This window comes from Podarcis bocagei (assembly GCF_964188305.1).
Source record: "Podarcis bocagei genome assembly, chromosome: 12".
NCBI classification, from domain to species: Eukaryota; Metazoa; Chordata; class Lepidosauria; order Squamata; family Lacertidae; genus Podarcis; species Podarcis bocagei.
In genome coordinates, this window is record NC_138137.1 from 42,318,497 (window position 1) to 42,343,319 (window position 24,823).

General features: G+C 39.4%; 1 protein-coding gene across 2 annotated transcripts in view; it reads left to right on the top strand.

Annotated features, from left to right (window-relative positions):
- The window catches only part of ZEB1 (zinc finger E-box binding homeobox 1), a 94,022-nt gene that overhangs the window by 53,324 nt on the left and 15,875 nt on the right, over positions 1-24,823 (top strand). For both annotated transcript variants that reach the window (XM_081164093.1, XM_081164094.1), the window contains exons 2-5: positions 13,725-13,925; positions 18,145-18,207; positions 20,339-20,500; positions 23,036-23,238. In XM_081164093.1, the coding sequence (XP_081020219.1) occupies positions 13,725-13,925; positions 18,145-18,207; positions 20,339-20,500; positions 23,036-23,238 (629 nt within the window). The remainder of the gene's footprint in view (positions 1-13,724; positions 13,926-18,144; positions 18,208-20,338; positions 20,501-23,035; positions 23,239-24,823) is intronic.

Sequence of the window (24,823 nt, forward strand, 5' to 3'; positions counted from 1 at the left end):
ACTCAACAGGAAATTGAAGGTGCCATCCAAAACATGCAGCTGGGCAAATCTCCAGGCCCGGACGGACTCACCTCCAAATATTATAAAACTTTGAAGGATTTCTTGATACAACCGTTGTTGGAGGTTTGTAACCAGATCATGGAGGGGAGAAAGGCACCGGAAACGTGGAAAGAAGCATTCATCACATTGATTCCCAAGTCAGAAAGGGAAAAGACTCAGCTTAAGAACTACCGTCCCATCTCACTCCTGAATGTGGATTACAAAATATTTGCAGACATTTTAGCAAGTAGACTTAAAAATGTATTAAATGAAGTAATCCACAAGGACCAAGCAGGCTTTCTCCCTGGTAGACACATGTCGGACAATACCAGGAACATTATTGATATATTGGAGCTGTTGCGAATTAGAAACACAAGGGCTGCTTTAATCTTTATTGATGCGGAGAAAGCATTTGACAACATTTCTTGGATGTTTATGAAGAAGAACTTGAAAGGGATGGGAGTGGGACGGGGGTTTGAAAATGGATTAGAAGCAATTTATGCAGAACAAAAAGCTAAACTGATAGTGAACAATGTGGTATCGGAGGAACTTCGAATTGAAAAAGGGACACGACAGGGGTGCCCTTTATCCCCTCTGCTATTTATTTCTGTTCTGGAGGTATTGCTGAATATGATTAGGGAGGACCAGTTGGTGCAAGGTATAGTGGTCGGAGCGAAACAATACAAACTGAAAGCTTTCGCAGATGACTTAGTCTTGACATTACAGGAGCCAGAATCTAGCACAAAAAGAGTTTTGGAACTTATCCTGGAGTTTGGTCGGGTGGCGGGATTTAAGTTAAACAAACAAAAAACTAAGGTTTTGGTTAAAAATCTGACACCTACAGAGATAGAGGGGTATCAGAAAGAGACAGAGTTAAGTGTGGTTAAAAAAGTGAAATACCTGGGAGTATCTTTGTCCACTAAAAATTTAAATCTTTTCAAAGATAACTATGAAAAATGTTGGTTGGAAATTAAAAAAGACTTGGATATATGGTCAAGATTGAAACTTACCTTGTCAGGCCGAATCGCAGCTATAAAGATGTGTGTTTTGCCAAAAATGTTATTCTTATTTCAAACCCTTCAGGTCGTGGACAGAATGGAATGCTTTGGAAAATGGCAGAAGGATATCTCTAAGTTTGTCTGGCAGGGCAAAAAGCCCCGAATAAAATTTAAAATACTAACCGACTCAAAAGACAGAGGGGGATTTGCCCTGCCGGACTTAAGGTTGTACTACGAAGCTGCAGCCTTCTGCTGGTTGAAGGATTGGTTTCTGTTGGAAAACACCGATGTCCTAGATCTGGAAGGGTTTGACAATGTGTATGGTTGGCATGCATATTTGTGGTATGACAAGGCGAAGATTCACAAACTGTTTAAAAACCATATTGTCAGAAAATCAATTTTTGCCGTCTGGATGAAGTATAAGGATCTATTAGAAAGTAAGACCCCGAGGTGGTTATCACCTGTGGAAGCTAAGATTTCTAAAAAAAAGGCCCAGTATGGAGGCCTATTGGCCAAAATATTGGGAATTGATTGAAAGAGTTGGAGATAATTGGAAGCTCCAAAGCCAGGATAAACTAAAAGGTAAGGTGCGAGATTGGTTACATTATGCTCAAATTCAAGAGGTATTCAAAATGGATAAAAAAGTGGGTTTCCAGTTGGAGAAATCGAAACTGGAGACGGAGTTACTAGAACCAAGGACTAAGGTACTTTCAAGAATGTATGACTTGCTGCTTAAATGGAACACACAGGATGAGACAGTTAAATCTGCTATGATTAAATGGGCACAGGATGTAGGACACAACATTATGTCTGAGGACTGGGAAAGGTTATGGAACACCGGTATGAAATTCACGGCATGTAGTGCCTTGAAAGAGAACATTATGAAAATGGTATACCGGTGGTACATGACCCCAGTCAAGTTGGCTAAAATATATCATCTTTCTGATAATAAGTGTTGGAAATGCAAGGAGGCAGAAGGGACATTCTTTCACCTCTGGTGGACCTGCCCGAAAGTAAAGGCCTTTTGGGAAATGATACATAATGAGCTGAAAAAGGTATTTAAATATACCTTTTCTAAGAAACCAGAGGCCTTTCTCCTGGGCATGGTGGACCGGAAGGTGCCAAAGAAGGACAGAACCTTGTTTATGTATGCAACCACAGCAGCTAGGATTCTCATCGCTAAGTTCTGGAAAACACCAGATTTACCCACACTGGAGGATTGGCAGACGCAGTTGATGGACTACATGGAGTTGGCAGAAATGACTGGCAGAATCCGAGATCTGAGCGAAGAAACAATGGAGGAGGACTGGAAAAAATTTAAGGACTATTTGCAAAAACATTATAAGTTGTTTGAATGTTAAGATAGCGCACGATTAAGAAACATTATGCTTCTGCATCTTATTTTAAGCAAATGATAAAGTAAGCATTGATGGAAAAAACGAGACATATTTGAAACAAAATATTATGTTTATTAAGAGTCTTAAAATTAAATTACAAATTTTTGAAATTGGTAACATAATATATTTAAAGGTATAATAAGATGAGAAACAAGATAACAAATTGCTGAACTGGCTAGAACAATGAATGCAATGCTGAGAGGATGTGAGGAGGTCCAAAAGTTGAAGGACTGTTGAAGGACGTTAAGGAAAGTTTCTTAATATTTTTTCTTTGTTTATTTTTCTTCATATACATATATATAAAAAATGTTTCTTGTATGTTGCCATGTAAACAAATTTGTTAACCTGTGAAAAGAAACGCAATAAAAAATCTATATATATAAAAAAATATATTTATTCCAAATGGCTCTTAGCAGGGTTTTCTGTTTACAAAGCAAAGGTCTGGAAGTTGTTCTAGAGGTGTATATCTTGCCGTGTCTCAAACCATAACCCTATCCACATTTAATGGGGAACAAGTTCCATTGAACTTGGGGAGTTGTTTGTGACTAATAACATAGGATCAAGCTATAGGTTCTGAATCTGTACTTTAATAGAAACACCTTGTTACATGTACTATGAAGTCAGTTCCAGAAATTGGCCATTTGAGTTTATATTCAGGGTAAAGTCAGGTTAGCAACATTTTTTAATAAACAGCTAAAAATGGTTGTAACATTTTCAAGGAAGAAACTAAAGTAAACATGAAAATACTGGGATGTATCAGAGGAAAAAACTTAAGTAACTGTTCTTCTCCTTTTCAGTTCCTTTTATATAGGAAAGGTACCACCAAGACCAAGAGGATGCCAGCATGGTTAATGAGCAGAGTCCAAGAAGCTATTAGACGCAAGAAGACTTCCTTTAGAAAATGGAAGTCTTGTCCAAATGAGGAGAACAAAAAGGAACCTAAACTCTGGCAAAATAAAAGTGCAGGCAGAGTAAGGGGTGCTAAAGAAGAAATTGAGGAGCATATTGCTAAAAATATAAAGGCCAACAAAATATTTAAACCCATTAGTAGTACATGACTGGCTAGGTAGGTAATTTGGGTAACAAGGCATCCGAAGGTGTGCTAAAGGAGGAGAAGGAGATTGCAAAGAAGCTGAATGAACACTTTGCACCTGTCTTCATAGCAGAAGATATCGGGCAGATCCCTGTGCTTGAACTAACTTTTTCAGGAAGGGAGTCTGAGAAAATGGGGCAAATAGCGATGACAAGAGATAACTAGGCAAAATCAAAACTGACAAATTGCCACAGCCAGATAGCATCCACCCAAAAGTTCTCGAAGAACTCAAATGTGGAATCTAAGAAAAAGATGTTACTTGTCCCTAAGATCAGCCTTCATACAAGAGGGCTGAAAAATGGCCAATTTTTAAAAAGCGATCAAGAGGGGGGACCCTGGAAATGACAGCTCAGTTAGCTTATCACCTGTCCCAAGAAATGTCCCAAGTTTGCTGATGATACTAAACTGAGGACCTCTCCAAATTGAGTGAATGGGTAGTAAAACAGCAAATGCCCTTCATTGTAAACAAGTATGAAGTAATGCATGTAGAGGCAAAAAAATTTTTTAGTTATACAGACATGGGGTCTGAACTGGCAGCAAATGACCAGAAATGAGACCTTGGGGTCATAATGAATAGACCAGTAAAGATGTTGACCCAATGTATAGCTGCTGTGAAAAAGGCAAATTCTAATTATTTCTTGATTTTGTTGTATTATATTTTTGTAAACCACTATGAGGGTTTGTTGTTGTTTTTAACAATCAAGCAATTTATAAATTTCATGAAATAAATAAATTGCTATTTCCTGTTATTCACATTGTTTGATGATGATTTGACTATTCTGTTGTACAGTATTTGTGAAACTTTAACTCATGTCATTTAATAACAACATTTGGTTCTGTCTTCAGACTGAACACTTTAAAAAGGTTCAGTTTTGACACATTTTAGAACTTGAATTGCTTTATGTTCTGGAATATTTACTGCCTTTGTTTCATTTCAGAATGACCTTATTTAAAAATGTATGAGGCTATTTATAATTGACTCCATGGCAGTGATTAAAGAGGTGTGAATAATAGGTTATTGGACGTTGACAGCTCCTTGTTTGCTAGACTGCTGTTAGAACATTTATGCTGCTCAATCTTACCTCATTTATTCTAAGCTGATATCTGCATTTTGACATGTGCATAGTAAGTTTATGTATTCTTGGGAGGGGGTGAGTTTTGGGTTAGTGAATTACTAATATATCTTTTTAAATTAACATGGGCATTTCAGTGTCGGTTTACATTTATGTGTCTAATGATGCTGCGTTGTACATATTTATTATAATTATGCCCTTATCAGCTATTTAGTTAGTTGAGTGTAAATTTGAAGTTGCCCTCCAATTGTACTTGATCGGGAACTCTAAATGTGTAGTCGGTATTTTGGTATCTAAATAGTTTTATTTGAAACTGTTTCTTTGGTTCTCTTTAACTCTGATCAAAATGAAAATGTTTATCCAGTTTCCAAAACAATGAAGAGGGAGGTTTTTTAGAACAAAAAAAAAAAAGCGTAAAATGCAATTTTCATTGCAGATCTAGTCATGAAGGGAGGAAGCTTTGAAAGAAATTATGAGAATTCTAGGCAATACTTCTCGTGTGCTAGAATCTCAAAAGTGAAGAAACTCTTAAACTGGATTTTTTTCCCCCATCAATGGTGTCTTTAAAGAAGACATGTTAATATGTGGTCTTTTGAAATGGATTATTAGATAGGCAGCTAGACTCATTCAACCCCCCCCCCCCCCCCCGTAGAAGTCCATAATACAATCTGAGGGAAATGCATGGTTTAGTGCTAGCATATAATAGTACATGAAACAATTCCTTTTGTGGAAAGACAGACAAGCATGAGACAAGAAGTCGTAAACACCTTGGTTTGTTTTTGTTTGTTGGTTGGTTGGTTTACAAAAAAAATATTAGATTTGGTTTGTTTTTGTTTTTTGTACACCACCACAACATTTTTGAATAATGGGTGGTTTATAAAAAAAAATAAAAAAATAAGTTTCTAGCCGTAAGTCTTGAAATTGTTTCATCTTCCTTTTCTCATCTTCCAATTGTAAGTGTAAATTTTTATGCTAGTGTCTGAACAGCTATTAATATTCACACCACAATACCCGGCCAGATGCATTATTCCCTTTTTTTAAGGAATGGAATGTCATAAAAAAGGATGAAACAGCAACTCATAAAATTCGGATGGAAACTGGCAGGTTGCAACTCACCTATAAAATCTGAGAGGTGTGTGAGAAAGAAGAGAACATTATACCCCCAATATGTAATGTACAATAAAATATCTGTGTGGCATTACTGTTTGTGCCATGTGAAGGTCCTGGGAAGCAAGGATTATTTTCTTTACAAATTTATAAACCACAGTGACATAAAATATAGCAAGGCAGAGTACAACATGCAATGTAACATCAACAAAACATAAATAAATACAGACTGGTTTTATATAACCAATGTTCTTAGCTGTTTCGTACATGTGTTCTTTGACTACAACCATAGGAACCAACTTCCTTTGTCCACCCCTAATAAAATATTTGAGGGTGTGCCCCCCCCAAGTTGATGTGCATTGCCATTCAAATGGTGTATGTGCTGCAGGGCGAGACTTACCTGCCCCCCAGATGTTTCATTAAAGTTGGCACCCCTGACTACACCCGAACATTGTAAATTCATACTTGGTGTGTCTATACCAGAGATGGGAGTTTTAGGCACAGAGGTTGAATGTGGCCCTCCATCATCTGGCCTATGGGTAGGCAAACTAAGGCCCAGGGGCTGGATATGGCCCAATCGCCTTCTCAATCTGGCCCGCGGACGGTCCTAGAATCAGCATGTTTTTACATGAGTAGAAAGTGTCGTTTTATTTAAAATGCATCTGGGTTATTTGTGGGGCCTGCCTGGTGCTTTTACATGAGTAGAATGTGTGCTTTTATTTAAAATGGATCTCTGGGTTATTTGTGGGGCATGGGAATTCGTTCATTTTTTATTTTATTTTTTCAAAATAGAGTCCGGCCCACCACATGGTCTGAGGGACAGTGGACCGGCCCCCTGCTGAAAAAAGTTTGCTGACCCCTGATCTGGCCCTTAAGACTTTCCCAGGCCTTACCCCTCACGAGTCCTACTTTTAGCCCTCCAGTGTTTTTGCCTGGCTGGAATGTGCCTGGATGGAGGAGAGAAAGAGGTGTATGTATAAACTAGCCCATTGCAAAAAAAAGGCCTGCCCACATTTCCCTCTGGTCCCGCCCACTAAGGCATGTGGCCCTTTACCCTGTACTGTACTATACTATCAGATAATAAAGTGGTAAAAATGTACCCGCAGTGTTTTTGTTATCTTAGGACTGAATAATTTGTGTTGCATCTGTGCATTAGCAAATGTCCTTTTTTTTGTAAGCCACCTTGATATATTATGAAAGTATGGATCATAATTATTCAAACAGATTAAAAAAGAGAGAAAAAAATTCAGATATTGCTCCATTTCAGTTACTGCAACGTTAAGAAAGAAGTACCATTCAGAAAGTGTTTCTCAGTATATTTTGTACACATCTGACAACAAAACACCTAGCAAATTCTCAAACAAGGTGTGCTTTGCCTTCTCCAGCTTTGTGAGTAGAATGATCAATATTTCAAGTGAATATGTGCCATTATTTTAGTTCTTCCCCCCTTGCTTTATGTTTAAAAGTGCTGTATTAACATTCACACATTTGTCCATCAATGTGGTGTATTTGTAAAACTGGTTTGGGAGTAGTTTAAAAAAAAAAAAAAAAACGGAAACCAGGCAGATACTGCCATGCTCATTCAACTCTTGCTTGAAGACACACACACCCCGGGTTGAATCCTGGATATTAATAAATACTGTTGAACACGTTGAGAATATTTCCAGTGCAGCTCTAGTGGGTGGAAAATGCTGTGTATGTCTTCTGCCTGGACCTATGCATTCACTCCTTGGGTGCTGGACTGCTGTGGCCCTAAAGCTATCTATATGGTCTTGATCATAAGGAGATGTAAAGTGATCTAGCCAGTAATTGTGATGACTAGGAAAGGTATTGGCATGCATTAGAAAAACGACTCCCAGCTGCAGCTTAAGTATATAGCCCAGTTTACACCAACTTTATACACAAACATGACTGAGCTGCTCATGTGTGAGGAAACTCACCTCTCCCCCCCCCCTTTTGTTTTGTTTTGGGGATGTATGTAGAAACAGTTACTTAGATTTCTAAATAGACTCCAGAAGCCATGTGTATTCCTAAAACAGACAATGCACAAGAAACATGTGAAGAGAAACAAGCCACTATTCCACTGTCAACAGAAAGTATTCAGTGATTAATGTTATTTTTTCATAATGCATAACAGCAATCAACAGAGCAAATCAGTGATCACATGAATAACCATGTGGTTCTAAACAGCTGAAAGTTAGCGTTGAGAGCTGGGAAATTCAGGGCCCCTTCTCTTAAGCTGCAACAGAGAACATTTCTCAAAAGGTTGTGTCATGGCTGATGATTGAAAATCTATTACTGGATGGATTGGTCCAGTTGTATGTAGAGGGTTTTTTTGTGGCAGTTGTTTCTAATAATGTGTGTCATTGCCATAGAAAATATCCATGAGTGAGCTAATCTGCATTGAGTCAAGCCATGAAGTCCATAAAATGAGAATTCAGCAGCAAAGGCACCCTTGGTCTGATCTTTACAAACAGGGACACTGCAGTGCAATGCATAAATGCTACACATGTGTTATCTCCTAGCTTTAATGGGCACAGGAAATCTTGGAAGGACCTCTGATAGCATTGGTACAGTACTGTATTTTCAGCTGGGGAAACAGCACTGAGCTGTGATAAAATATTTAACCCCTGTTTTGAAAACCAGCTGATTCAGTGCCAAAGTTCCTTCTCCATGATTGACTTCTTGGACGTTATTGAACTGTGTGATACCAAACCCTAGTGTTGTACCTAAAGAAACAAAATGATATATGTTAGATAATTCAGCCATGATTAGAGATACCATTCTCTATAGCATGCACTCTTATGGTCAGTTTGTGTCTGGATTTGCTCATTAGGGCTGAACTGTATCTTAAATAAATCCTCACATTTGCTTGTGTTTTTAAATAAGTGCCATGGGGGGTCAGCCAGGAGAAGAAATTGGCGTAGGTGCAGGAGGGCATTAACTCTTTCTACTCACACTGCAGTTCAGGTGCAAATTATCTAGCCAAAGCTCAAAAAGGAATTGATTCAATAAGGGTAAAAATATGCATTTACTTAAAGCCAAACACATTTCGCGTTCTTGAGAGCTCTTTTTCCAGGGATAGCTTAATTTAGAGAGATTAAGAATCTCCTGCAATACTTTGACTGTAGTTGGTATATAAACTTTTTGCTGAAGTATTCGATCTTCTATTTCCAGCAATTCAGTTGCCCTTAGAGTAGTCTGGACCAAATAATTGAATTTTAAAAAATAAGTGTTCACTTAACTGAAATTATAACAATTTCAGTTATAATTAAGGCTGGTGCATTTTCTCTGGATCAAGGACTGGATCATCAAGGGACTGTATGTAGTACGTGTCTCACCTTTCACTCCCAGTGTTATTTCTCCCCCTATAACTGTTGGATTTCAGATTTCCCTGCTTTATGTTTCTTCCCAGTTTACTGCTTTTGCCTGTTTTGCTGCTAACACCAATCTCTCAAAAGCGGCACATATATTAAAGGGTTATGCTGTTTCTCCATCTCTCAGTGCAATTTTTTTTTAATTCCACTGGGTTTATTGTCACTGCTATCGTTCAGTGAGAGGTGTGGATACTTCTCGGGGGCATTAGGATTGTCTTAACTTGAATTTGGATGATACATAGTATGAAGATGTGTCCCAATTCAGTATTTATCATGGAAGACACAGCGGGGGGGGGGGAGTATTTGATCCCCGGCTAAATTTGCCCATTTGCCCTCTGACAAAGAAATGACTTGTCCATAATTTTAATGGTAGGTTTATTGTAGCTGCGAGAGACAGGAAAACCCCCACAAACCCAGAAGACAAAAGTCAGAGATTGATGTGCATTATAATGAGTGAAATAAGTATTTGATCCCCTATCAACCAGCCAGATGTCAGGCTACCTGGTATCTTCACTGTATGTAAAAACTGAGATTAGAGGCACCTGCTGTAAGGGAGAGGTCTTACCTGTAATCCCAGCTTGTTACAGTACCTATACAAAAGACACCTGTCGACAGAAGCAATCAATCCAGCAGATCCCAAAGTAGCCACTATGACCAAAGAGCTGTCCAAGGATGTCAGGGACAAGATTGTAGACCTGCACAAGGCTGGACGGGGCTACAAGACTATTGCCAAGTAGCTTGGTGAGAAGGTAACAACAGTTGGTACAATAATTCGCAAATGGAAGAAACACAAAATAACTGTCAACCTCCCTCGGTCTGGAGCTCCATGCAAGATCTCATCTCATGGAGTTGCAATGATCAGAACGATGATGAAGCATCCCAGAACTACATGGGGGGACTTGTAATTGATCTCAGGACAGCTGGGACCATAGTCACCATGAAAACAGTTGGTAACACACTACACCGTGAAGGACTGAGATCTTGCAGAGCCCACAAGGTCGCCTTGCTCAAGACAGCACATGTACAGGCCCATCTGCAGTTTGCCAATGCACATCTGAATGACCCAGAGGAGAACTAGGTGAAAGTGTTGTGGTCAGATGAGACCAAAATCGAGCTCTTTGGCATCAACTCAACTTGCCATGTTTGGAGGAGGAGGAATGCTGCCTATGACCCCAAGAACACCATCCCCACCATCAAACATGGAGGGGGACATATTATGCTTTGGGGGTGTTTTTCTGCTAAGGGGACAGGACACCTTCACCGCATCGAACGGACGATGGACGGGACCATGTATGAGCACCTCCTTCCCTCAGCCAGGGCATTGAAAATGGGTCAAGGATGGATATTCCATTATGACAGTGACCCAAAACACACGGCCAAGGCAACAAAGGAGTGTTTCAAGAAGAAGCCCATTAAGGTCCTGGAGTGGCCTAGCCAGTCTCCAGACCTTAATCCCATTGAAAATCTGTGGAGGAAGCTGAAGGTTCGAGTAGCTACACATCAGCCTCAAAATCTTACTGACTTGGAGAGGATCTGCAAAGAGGAGTGGGACAAAATACCTCCTGAGATGTGTGCAAACCTGGTGGCCACCTACAAGAAACGTCTGATCTCTGTAATTGCCAACAAGGGTTTTGCCACCAAGTACTAAGTCATCTTTTACAAAGGGATTGAATACTTATTTCACTCCTTATAATGCACATCAATCTCTTTTGTCTTCTGGGTTTCTGGGGGTTTTCCTGTTGTTATTCTGTCTCTCACAGCTACAATAAACCTACCATTAAAATTATGGATTGGTCATTTCTTCGTCAGAGGGCAAACGGGCAAATTTAGCAGGGGATCAAATACTTCCCCCCCCCTCACTGTAGCTCCACATGCTCAGGTTGTGAGTATTTGTCTGATTTTGGGGGAAGGATATAACTTCCACCCAGGTCAAATAAATAGCTGGTGTTCTGGGGGCAAAAGTGAATGTTTGCTTCCCCTATGGTCCTTGTATTTACTTGGATCATTGCATGTTAGAACTGACAGCATTTATTTGCTCTGCATCCTGCTTTAACTTCTAGTCTCTGCTGATGACTCACTGGGCCTGTGAGTTAATTTTTTGAGCGTTGATGAGCTGCTCGTTTTCAGCCGTACAGTTTTCTCTCCCTGGTATATTTCTTTACTCTCGGAAATTGATAGGATTAAGAGGGCAGACTTCATGTGCCAGGCTCACAAATGTCTCCTAGCCCCTGTTTTTTCAAAAGCTGTGCCCATATATACATATATGGGAAAGACTATGAATAAGGCACCTTTATGTTTGATAAATATAATTTAGGGATTTTTTGGAGGGGAGGTGGGAGAAGGAGTGGTAGGAGTTATACCACCACAAGGACATATCATAAACATATATTTTATTATAAGCAGCTACATCCAGTGATGCTGCATGTAATATTCCATCTGGTGACAGTACGTTGACAGTCTTCAATAATGACTAAAAATAACTTACCATTTTTCTTTGTTAGAGGCACACCAACCAACTGATGAGATTTGACCAGTCTCTCTGGGCATGTTTGGATCTCCCAATATTTTTATTTTCACTTCAGAAAGCAGGGGCGGGGCCTCTGAATTTACTCAGAGCTGTAGCACTTGGGGGGGGGGGCTGTCTCACACTTTCTTCTAATGCTGTACAGTATACCATTCCCAATCAAAATCATTTCTACAGGGCTAACAGCAGTTTCAGAGATGTTTTTAGATAAGAACAAACGGGTACTGTAAGAAAAGTACTATGCAAAGGTAAAAAAAAAGGTAAAGGACCCCTGGACAGCTACGTCCAGTCAAAGGCGACTATGGGTTTGCAGCACTCATCTCGCCTTCAGGCCGAGGGAGCTGGCATTTGTCCACAGACAGCTTTCAGAGTCATGTGCCCAGCATGACTAAACCACTTCTGGCACAACGGAACACTGTGATGGAAGCCAGAGCGCACGGAAACGTCTACCTTCCCGCTGCAGTGGTACCTATTAATCTACTTGCACTGGTGTGCTTTCAGACTGCTAGGTTGGCAGGAGCTGGGACAGAGCAACGCAAGCCCAAGAGGTTTAGACCACAGTGCCACCTGCGTCCCTAAAAAGTACTATGCACCCTTCCTCTGGCACCGTTGATCAAATCAAATACAGTACGTGTGTGTGTGCCAATTCAGTTCAGCTTCCCTAAAGGGGGTGGGGTGGTTGGTTGGTAAAAGACTGAAAATATAACTGGATCTCCTACATAATTAATCTTACATTCTGAGAAGCAGGCAACCATCAAAAAATCTTAGCTATAGGTGAAACCATAGACTCATGGTTTCATATGCTGAAGGAGGAGCTATGTCTGACGGATCCAAAGTGCTGTTTGTGCTTGTGTATTACCAAAGGGATGGAGGGGGCACATGCAGTACTATGTTTAAGGGAGCGGTAGCCTCTAGCTTTGTAGATTGGTATGGTAAACAGCTTTACTTCTGGCTACTGAAGCAGAAATCCTTAATAAATACTTGTAAAGGTTAATGTGTAGTAGAACTGTAACAGTATTAGCTTGATGGTTCAAAACTAGACTAATACCCTTTACAAGTTGGCTTTGAAGGAAACATTGCCGTGTGGGGTGCTCCTGTTCAGTGTCCCGGCCAGTCAGCAGCATCTTTACACAATACTCCATCCCCTCTTGTTTTATAGCACTTCTCTTTCCTTTCCTTCCTGGTCAGCATTGCGTACCCTCTGAGCATGCTCACTATGGGGGGGGGGTCTGCATAGGGGGATCTGTTTTCTAAGGTTATCTAATTTGTTTTTTGTTCCCTCAAGCATTCAGATACATCCCTATTGCCCATGGGTGGTATAATCAAATTGAAATTACCTAGTTAATGCAAGTACCCATGTCATATGCATATGAAAAATAAAAGCCAACAAGAAATTTGCTGAAAATAATCTGAAATGGGACTGGCGGGTTGATTCTTTGTAGAACTTTATTCACTAATTTTAATTTCTTTTCTTAAATCCATTCTTTCTTCCATCATGGAAGCCAAAGTAGCATACATTTAGAGGAGGCGTGCGATGCAAGTGCTATGCAGCAGTTTGTGTTGAGATATCTAGCTCTCTGCTACTTGATTTCTAAAAAGCTCTTAGCCATTATTAACATACTCTGATTGTTAGTGCAAATACAACAATATTCTAACTGAAGTCATACTGAGAGCTGCCTTCAGCGTCCCCAAGCCTCTTGGGCAGTGCCACTCATAGCTGTTGCCATCCTGGAACAAGGTTTAAGAGCAATAGAGACTGGTCACAGGTCATCAACAACAAACCATAGCATTATATTTACTAGCTTTGTAGTAATATACACTCTGAATTATACTGAATTATACTGTAGGAACTGCTGTGGATCTCTTGCCGTTGCATAATTTTTTAATAGAACTGTCATAATTACAGGTCTTGATCTGAGTGACCTCAAAGGGGGAGCTGCCTCTGAACATGGGCAGAATGTGTTTTAACATTGATTACAATAATATTCTGCTGCCTGTCTGGAATTGAGGCCTGCCCTCTTAAGTCAGCAGATAGAGTGGATTGTCAGTACGCATTGGAAACCAAAAGTTACTAAACAGCATAGTTACACTGATCTTTCGTTTTGTTTCTCTGCAGTTACCAATTACAATAACGTCGTAGAAACAAATTCTGATTCAGATGACGAAGACAAATTGCACATTGTTGAAGAGGAAAGTATACCAGATGCAGCAGATTGTGATAACAGCGTGCCAGATGATGACTTGCCAAAAGACCATGCAGTATTACCAGAACGCAGTGAAAGAGAAGGAAGTGCAAACAGTTGCTGGGAAGATGAAGGTATATGTCATCATCAGTGTCTCTACCTAAAAAGACCTTGCAAACATAGCAATATATTAACTTTTTACAAAATTGCACAGCACTGAAATGACTGTATTCTGCATAAAAATGAAAGAAAAGGGAACAGTTGTTGACTGCTAGCTCAAATAACAGTTATTTTTGGTCCTGATTCAGGTAGATCATCTCCCCCACCCTATTTTACCTAGTGCTGATAGAGTTACTGCTTCATACAAGAAGTTACCTGTATGGCAGAGAGAAGAGACTTGTGCCACTCATTCTACCATGTAAATGAAGTGCCCACACCCATTGACTTGTGAGCTGGGGTTGGGTTCATAGTACCAGTTGTGTTCAGAAGTAGCAGGACTAATCCAGTTTTCAGGGTTTTTTCTGTGGGACAACCAGCCTTATATGACCAACATGCTTTAAGTCTAATTAATGCATAAAGGGGTTAATACCATAGAATAAGCTATCCTGCTAGGTTTAGCAGCATCACTGCCGCTTACCTTAGGAGGAAATGGGCAATTAAGCTTATCGTTCTCTCTCAGTGTACTTGATGAACTCACACAGAAATGCCGTTTGCCTTCCCGCTGGAGTGGTACCTATTTATCTACTTGCACTTTGACGTGCTTTTGAACTGCTAGGTTGGCAGGAGCAGGGACTGAGCAACGGGAGCTCACCCCGTCGCGGGGATTCGAACTGCCGACCTTCTGATCGGCAAGTCCTAGGCTCTCTGGTTTAACCCACAGTGCCACCCGCGTCCCCTCACCAAAGAGTACTTGCCCCCAAATCTAGATTTGGGCATTTAGGGAATTCTCCTTTCTATATACCTATTTTTTACTTGCGCCAACACTTTCCTTCTTGTTTTTGAAAACAGGTGTCTGAGCAAAATCTGTCCACTGTTCAGATTTTGGTTGCTTTCAATTAAGTATTACTTCATTCTGCAGTTTCTTTCATTAAAAGCCCTATGTGTCTTTCTGTAGACATTTTTTTGCTTTCATATGCCCCTTATCATGAGTTTAATTTGTCAGGTTGCATGGAATTTTGCTTACATGAAGACGTGTGTAGCCTTAATCACTATTTACTTGGGCTCAAAAGCTTCTTGGTCCTTACCAGTTCACTGGGATGTTGCAGTAGGGCTTTGCTAGATCTTGAGACTCAACTTTTTCTGTTTCCTCAGCTTCTTACTCTGACACCCACCAGTAATGATCAAACATAAGAATTTCTTATGCTCCTAGGCTCTTTGCCTTTATTCCCCACCTAATCAGCCATGGAGTTCTTTTTCAATGGGATGCCAAGTTGCCATGGCCATGGGCATGCTGTGTCTTTTCTGGTTTATGAAATCTCAAATGATTGTCAAAGCTGCGAGTGTTTAGGGGGGGTCTAAATGCATTTTCTTCCGCATTTAAGTCGTGCTCATGTTGTTCAGCTCTTCACTACCTTGTTGATTTTTTCTCCCAGCACAATGAGGTCTTCTTTGGTACTTAAAGAAACATGAAGGCCAACTATGTTCAAGATCTTTTATCCCTATTATAACAATTTAACTTTTGCAAAGTTAGATATCAATCTCTGTAAGCCTGCTGACCGTTCTGTTTGTTTGCTTCAGCAGTATTGAATTCTGACTTCCACAAACTCCTTAAGATTCCTTTCCTAAATGCTTTTTTCTGTTCCAGCAGAGGAAATGAGCAATTTTTAATTACTTTGCAACAGGAAGACACTCACGTGCCTCTTATAAAGTAACCTTTTTTTGATGATACTACAAAAAGATAGCTAGAGTACATGTTGTTAGTTTCAATTAGTCTGTTACTTCTGTTAGATCTCACTGCAATCTCCCAACTTTACTACCAGAGAATGCCAATCAGAAAAAGTAATATACTCCTAGAATTCTATTCTTGTGATACACTTCTCTGAGCCCATGCCTTTAGTCTCTCAGTTTCTCACATCATCAACCCAGTTGAATAAATTTTGTATCATCTGAAATACTTAAAATATTTGGTGTTACACACGTTTCACCTCTCTTCTGAAGAAACAGGAAAAGCATTAGATCTGAGTACCATAGGTCAAGGCTTTGAAGTTCCTTGAACCACCTTCTGTGGAATAAAGCAACAACCCAGTCTCTTGTTATATGACATTTCTCAGTTTTAAGAAATCAACAGCTAGATTGGAGGATTGCAATTTTTCTTTTGCTACTACATAATTCTAGTTTTAATTTTTGAAATCTGGTTTATCTGCAGGAGGGGTAATAGGAGGAAGCATAAGATAGATAGTATCTGAGGCAAACATTTGGTTTGTACATAATAAATTAGCTTAAATCTATCACTTGGGAATAGTCTGATGACCTATCTGCACATCTCTGTATTTGTACTTGTGTGAGTAAAGCAATACTTAACTAAAGTCTGCTGCTTGAAAGGTTGCGTGTGCTTCTTAGGTCATCCTCCCATGAAGAAGGTAGAACTTCTTAAATGAAGTAGAGTATACCCAGGAATAATTCACATTCTCCAGGGTCATGTTCACGTTTGAATTTAAACCTAATTTTATTTTCAGGGCTAAGTTAGAGCTATTTACAGAGGCATGTTGTGAATTCTTTAGGAGGAATCTTCTAAATGGCATCAGCTGCAAGCCCAAGGTCTTTCCTACAGATCCTAGCACAGTTTTCTAGACACTTTCTAAACTCATACACAAAGTATAAATAGTGGGCAGTGTCTCACGTAATTGAAGGCCATGCTTTGAGAGCACACATGGAATCTCCTGTGTATGTAGATTCTGTTTTGGCCATCAACTTCCAAATCCACTATCAATATTTTAAGAAAGAAAAATTACAGAAATGAAAGCTGGCCAAAGTTATCAAGGCCCTGATAACATCTAGATGGATAACTTCAGTGCACCAAGGTTGCCTTTCAAGATTATTCAAAATATAGCAGCAAGCCTGTTAATTAGTACTGACAGAAGAGAATTAAAATATCACTATATTTATTGATTTTGCATTTGCAGCACACCCTACACCATGTGGTCCCAGGGCAAGTTACATATGGCTCAGTACAACAAGCTAACCATGTAAGACATAAACATTACAAGTCCATAAATTAAACCTAATCAACAGTAGGTAGAAACAGCACTGTAGTTGGATGCCAGGAAAGCATAATGCTGTTTGTGCAGGCTTTTAATGGGGTTTAATACCCCGTGTTCAAATTTTCTGCTTATATTTTTAAAATAGATATGAAACTGTTTTTTAAAATGATCCAAAATTCTTCTAAAATTTGTTCGGATTTTTACCTGATAGTTTGTTTGCTGATATTGGATTGTTGGATTTTGATCTATATCTATATTTATATAGATATATCTGTCTCTATACAGTTTTATTTATATTGGGAAATCCACCAGAAATTACCTTTGAAAAGTGAGATATAAATAAATACAGTTTGTACCCAGCTAAGTCATATTTAGAGTAGACCCACTGAAGGAATAGTCTGGTATGCCTTGGTTGGATGCAGCTTAGTAGTCAATACAGGACTGGTATATAGCAGAATAAGTGATTGGAAAATGCATCATCTGTTTGCTGCTTTTGCTTAGTAGCAACATTGCATAGTACTTTCATTTCTGTACTGTACTTAACTCTTACAAGAACGTTAATCAGGGCTAGTAAATCTATTGATAAACGTTCTGATTGCATGTTCTAATTTTATACTATTATGCCACATTTGCCTTTAGTTTTAGGATTCAGACTCCTAAGTTCTTTTTACTACTATAGTAAATAAACATATTGTTCCTTGAATTTGGACATTGGGGAGAGTTTCTAACATGTACTGTTGTTAATAATATGCTCAGAGCATTTTTATACAACATACATCTGATTTATGCAAAAGAGGCAACCATGATTAAATATGCAGCAGAATGTCTTATCCATGTTCAAATAACATAATTGTCTGGGCTTCCCAAATCTGCAGAGCAAGGGTCCCTTCCAACTGGACTTTTGCAGGAGGCACCAGAAACGGTACCTTTTGCAATAGCCTGGTGTGAGAGAGTGGCTAGAAAGACATGAATTCCAGCTCGTTGCTGTAGTCTGTTTGCTTTCTGTTGTGTAACTGAAAATTTCTGCTCACCGTGGTGCTGGTGTCTGAGGGTGTGCATTTCTCCAATGGCAAGAGACAAAAAGCTGTTTTAAGCAAATGAGGGTTTCTGGATTATGTAAAGTTCTAAAGCTTCTCTTCTTGTCCTATTTTAGCTAGTAAAGAAGCAAAGGAAATCCTGGGGCCTGAAGCTCAAGCAGATGAATCTGGATGTACAGGTATTTGTCCCCAAATTCCTTCATTTGTGTTTGTGGTACTTAGCATATCATTGAGGTTTACATAACAGTGCGTGTTCTTGAGGAAGGCTATTATTCGTCTTTCTCTGCCACCCCTCGTCCTTTTGGTCTGTCTGTCTGCATATGAAGCCTGAAGTATGACTAGCGAAGATGACTGGCTTAGACTCCCATTAGAGCAGTTTTGAGGTGTTGCTAGTAAATTATGCAAAGCAATCCCTTCCACTGACTACAGTGCCTCTGCAGCCTCTTAGCTGCTTTTTGGTTCAGGGAACAAGAGCAATGGATGAACAATTTACTTCTGGTCTGTTGCAAGATCACAACAGAGCATTATGATGGGTCCCAGCTGAGGTAATACTATTAGCCATAATACCTTAATATTACATTTTATGCTTAACAATGTATGTAAAATTAGCTTATATATAATGAGCCACAATATGCCAAGGATGCTTTATTTACTGTAGTTGCCTTATTTTAATTGTATGGAAAATAATGATTCTTCGCATGGGGTTTTAAATTGGCACTATATCCTAACTCTGGGTGAGCGACGTACACCTCTGTAGGGCGTGTTGTCTCCCATAATTATTATTCATACTGCAAGCTCTTGTTAATATTCTGGGGCTATAGAGATGTATTTGAAAATGCAATTACCGAAGTGTTAAAAGGATAAAAAAAATAAGGAAGTAAGCAAAAAGAAACAGAAATTTCTCTACCACAGTACAAACTCCTACACATGCTGTACTTCCCATACTTAGCTATGAAAAGGAAGTGCTGCATGCATGAATATACATTTTGTACTGTGATGCCAAAGAGTGCCTTTTAAATAGACTCTATACAGGTAATTGGAGCTGCTAGATTGTTGCTGTTTCTTCTTCCAGTGCTCTAAACTGAAGATTTCAAAGATTGAAAAAGTGAGGTTAGCCATTTTTGAAAAGGCAAGGGGTGTGTGTGTATGCAACATGTCTTTTTAGCATCTTTCATGGGTGTGTTTGTTTTTTACAGTTTTGTTTCTCTTCCTGCTTTTTCAAAGAAGAGTTTAAAAATAAACCAGCCAGTAGCAGCAATATTTAAAATTAACAATACACCCAGCAGTCAGAATTAAAATCAACATTCTACAGGCCTGGCAGAACAAAAAACTATTTACCTTTGGTCTAACATTCCTTATGGATTGTATCTTGCAGGCTTTCTTTCAGAAGGGAGTTTTATAAGCAGTGTGCCAGGACAGAAAAAAAACCATGGGCCTAATCTCGGGTGGAGAGGGCCCATGGAGAAGGAGGTAGTCCTCTTTTAGATCAGGAGGCATATGGCGTAAGACTTGCCAAATTAGCTCAGGTTGCAGAGAGTGTGGAGGTTTATATGCAAATCGCATAATAATATCATGAACTCCAGTTTGCGAGTTGCATGAACTATTTCTACACTGCTAAGGCCTTCTCTCCTATAACTGAGTTACAAAGATTTGTATAGGAGCTGGAGGCCTGCGTTAAAGGGAAGGTAAGCAGGGAATGAGATACCAAGGATGTAGTGATGAGTGAAAGACCAGGGGCTTTCCTCTGGCATGTCAGGATTTTTCTGTGTTCTCATGAAAAATCCCAAGAGTTCAGAAAGTTGTCACCAAACCACCACCAGTTACTACGTTCCTGCAAGTTTCAAAGCTATTGCCGCCATCCCGGTAACATGCTTTCTTACCTTGCCGTTGGCAGTGGTTTGGAAGCAGTGGCATCACAGGAAGCAAAAGGGAGCCCTTTTCCCCCAGGCTCCCTCCATCATTTTCAGCCGCACAGACTTAAGACATTCTATGGCTAGGAACATGGCTAGTTCTCTTCAAGAACTCCTATATGGCATTGTAGTTCTCTTCAAGAGCTGCTGCAGCTACCATGATGCTGCTTCAAGCCTTGGCAGTATTTTAAATGGAGTGACCAAAAAGGGAGAAATAAAGAGTTATTTGTTCCAGCATGCAGACTTTGGCCCAGACTTTTATATCATTGTCCGCATGTTTTCAAGCTTCTCTTCATAGTTATGAAGGCTGTGACATGTCTCTCCTTTAAAAATGAAAGCCGAATTCTAATATCTGTTACTGAAATTCTCTCATTCTTCACAAGTTGTCTTTTACTTGTAGTAAAAGAAGATGAATGTGATTCTGATGCAGAAAATGAACAAAATCATGACCCTAATGTTGAAGAATTTCTGCAACAAGACGATACAGCAGTTATCTACCCTGAAGCACCTGAGGAGGATCAAAGACAAGGAACACCAGAAGCCAGTGGCCAGGATGAAAATGGTTAATATTACTTCTGTTTTCTGTAATTTGGAAAATGGTGTTATTGGAAGCAAGCGCTGTATACATTGGCTTCCATTTTGAAATAAAAAGTATGAATGATGGCATTTCCACAGAAAAAAACCATAGACTTTAAAATGCAGTCAAAATCCAAAATATAACCTTTGTGTTAAAATTTTATTTATCATTAGGATATCCTGTGTGTTTCTCATATTCTCCATATATTAATACTCTTGTAATTCAAATCTGATTTACTTACTAGTCATTAGGGTTAAGCACATAGATTCTTTCTTCTAAGTCCATGTGCTAAATGCCACTGTAACTGACACATATTTACAGGTGCAGGACTGGTCCTCTCAGTCATTATTGTTGAAATGTTTGTTTAGTGCCAGTCTTGTGCAGGGTGTAAGAAACTGCATGGTTTCAATAGGGAGCATGGACTTAAAAGCAGTGGTAGAAAGAGTAACGGTTGCATAGGGCAGAATAAGGTGGAAGTGGCCCTACAAGTCGATGCTGGTGAGAAGGATCTTTACTGAAAAGTAGGAATTGAAAGAGCAATGCCCAATGTGGAAAATAGAACAGCCTCTCCCATCTGCACTTCCTCTTTCCCCCTTTTTCATGTCCTCCTTAAGACCAAATCATATGCAATACCAGAGAACCTTTACTTTTTTCTATTAACGCAGCCACATGGAGGCATCCAAAGTTAATCAGAGTGTGGCACTGGGAGGGAGTGTTTCCCCACACCATTTTCTTGACTGAACTAGCTCCTATTGAGCTCATTTTTTAAGAAAGAAAACACACACACACTCTCTGCAGCAGCTTCAGGGAGTTAAAGTTATGAGGGAGGGTAACCCCTGTATTTAAAAAGGGCAGGCAGAAGACGAGCCCTAATCACCGCACTGAACACGCACACACACAAATCCACCCATCCCAAACATCCACCAAGGAAAAAGCAAAACACACACCCTGATCCTCCAAACTTACAAGTAAGTGGTAGGGTCCCCCTTCTTTTTCTTTCCTGAAAGCGTTTCTGCTGGTGTCTGCAAACTGAAGCATGGGCTCTTCCTTTTCTATGAAAATGTGTCTGGCTCTACCTAGGGCTCTGGGGCATTTTGAGGAAAAGGAAGGGAAGGGCATTGGGCAGGTGGAGGCCTGCTATTCTCTGTCTAGCACATTGGGAGGTTCGGAGGGGCTCAGCCACCATGTAGGGTGTCTGGAGGCATTGTGATGCCCAAGGTGACTGTACTGGGTACTCCAGGGCTAAGTACTTCCTCAAATGCCACTGTTCTGATCAAAATCAGAGCTCCCTGTCCCCATGGCTTCTTTTAAGGGCTGGGAACTGGGGAAGTCAAGTAATCTGATCTCAGATTTCCACCATGTCTGATTGTATACCTGTGGATAAGGTCCTTGCCAAACTATACTTTACAGTGTCTAGTATATGGGTCATTCCATATCAAGTGATCCAACTTTTTTTACCTCATGTCATCCAGTTTTCTTAATATTTTGTACACTTGTTGAATGATCAAAACTAAGTTTAAATAGAAATTTTTAATTTTTTCATCTCATCCTGTTTTTGAGTTCAATTTTTTGAAATTTCAAACCCTCATAAGTCAAAAATGGGATGAGATGAAAAATTAAAAATTTAGATTTAAATTTAGTTTTGATCATTCAACAAGTGCACACAATATTAAGAAAATTGGATGACATGAGGTAAAAAAGCTGGATCACTTGATATGGAATGAACCATATATTAAATGCTTTTGAAATTTTATGTGATGGTAATTTACAGCAGTAAATTCCAAATTAATAGGAAGTGCCTTTTTATGGCACTCCATAAAAGAACCTTAGTATTAACCACTGTGAAATGTCTTCAAAATAATGCTACTTTTTAAAGGGTTGGCTAGCTTTACTAGTATTAGTAGCCAGTTTGTATTCTTTTATAAAGAAATTAGAAGTGTTTGGTAAAACCCCCACAAAGTTATTGTGAGTTAGCCCTGATCAAAATATGAAAACAAACAGTTGAAGAGCTATGGTGAGTGACTTGGAAGCTTTTAGTCAGTTTTAAAAGGAACTCAGAGTGCTCCTATACCAATGTACCTGGTAGTAAGCATCACTAAAGTAATTAGGACTTCTGACTGGATATGTACAAAATGTCATTTGTGCTATAGTAGAGTATGTGTCAGTGTGGGTGTAGAATTTCCTTTCCCATTGCTCTTGGGTCATTTCACCATTCATCAAGGCTATCCTAAGAAATTCAGAACTTGTTAGATATCTATTTACAATTTATATCCTTAAAGTAAGAGTCAGGGCAGTGCAAGCAGGCATCCACCTACACAACAGGGCTTTTCCCTCCCCCTGTGCTCTTCAGGTTGGGGTGTATGTTGAACTGGAGGGAGGGGAGAAAAACCAAGAGTCCCATTGTGCAAGTGGATTTTCAGGTGGACAGTTTTGGATGTTGCCCTAAATGTACTGATTCATTTGTTTATATACTATGCTGCAATAATTAGCCCCCTAAAATGTTTCCTTATTCTTCTTCAGGCACGCCAGATGCATTTTCCCAGCTGCTTACATGCCCTTACTGTGATAGAGGGTACAAACGCTTTACCTCTCTGAAAGAACACATTAAATATCGCCATGAAAAAAATGAAGATAACTTTAGTTGCTCCTTATGCAGTTACACGTTTGCATATAGAACACAACTTGAACGCCATATGACATCACATAAATCAGGAAGAGATCAAGTAAGTGATAAAGTTCATGTCCAATGCACTGTTTGAAACTTAAACGATTTTGGTATTGTGTTCATTTGAGTATACTTGCATATACAAGTGTGTTTAGAGTATACTTGCCTTGCTATATGCTCAACAATGTGCTATTAGAATAACAGGAGCAATGTGATGTTGTGCTCTTCTGATAGTTCTATCAGTGTCAAAATTTCAGCTTGCCCAATGGGACGGTCTCCTCTTCTGCCCCTATGCACTGTTGTGGTGTTTCTCCATATCCCCAGAGCCAACTGGGGAGCAACGCAAAGGAAGGAAAGCAGGGAGTCCTGTTGCCCTATAGCAGGACCCATTGCACTGGCTCCCGTTAACACACCTACTTAGCTGAATCCAGACTATAACAGCTTTTAGCAAAGCATGTTTACCAGCGCGTTTTGTATTGGCTGCATGACTGGGCTAAGATGATTTGATTAGAATCCTTAGGTGAAAATAACACTAGTATCTTACATTTATTTTCTCTTGCTCATTTCTGGATTCTGTTGCTGAACAAAAGCCTCAGGGCTTCGTATAGAGAATTATCGGCATACTAGTCACAAAGAACAAGAGCGGGCAGGTGATGTGATAACTTTTGTTAAACCAAGTTCTGTAGGGGAAAGGTGTTGATAGTTACAGAAGGGAAAGACTTACAGAAATATCTCCACTAATAAAGCTGTGAAATGATACCACCCATGATGTAGAGCAGTGAAGCACGTTGTAAAACTAAAATCATGAGAGATGAGTAACCTGGGGCCATCGCTGCTCCTGACACCATGCAGATGCCACTACAGCAATTGCACGAGTGATTGCAGATTGTTGTATAGATATCACACCTCAGAGATGTTCTGGCAGGCAGCCAATATACAAACAATACACAGTGTCTTGCAAATAATATGGTCAGCCGCCAACACCTGGTCAACATAAAACAGATAATATTTTTTATTTATTAAAAGATGAATATCTGTTTTTCAGAGCAACCCCCACCCTCCCAAGGCTACTGTGCTGCATTCTAAGATTTCTACTGGACATTTCCCCTCTTAAGACTAATGGTTTAGGGCAACCGCATAATGTGTTTAAGAAAAACAGTAACTTGTGGCAAGAAAATTCAAACTTTGTGGCAGAATACTGTCAGCTGCCCTGTGATCCTCAGATGAATGGCGGTAAATATTTAGTAAATTAAATAGATAAATAAATAAACTACTCATTTTTATTGGTTCAGTGTGGTTTGTTCTACATTTGGAAGCAACCAAAATATGTGAACTTTGCATATTTCTTAGACGGGTTTGTGGCTAGTAACTTCTGCTTCAAATACCGTATTTACATAAACAGGAATTTACATATATTCCTATAAATATTTCTATATATTCCGATAGATAGATAGATAGATAGATAGATAGATAGATAGATAGATAGATAGATAGATAGATAGATAGATATTCTTATTGGTTGCACATTTGTAACATAGCGTCACTTGCATTTTCCTGATTCATAAAGTAGGTGTTCCAAAATTTCTTCCAAGTCCATTATCCTTGACGTTGGAAACCTGACAAAATGCTTTCTTGTCATGAAT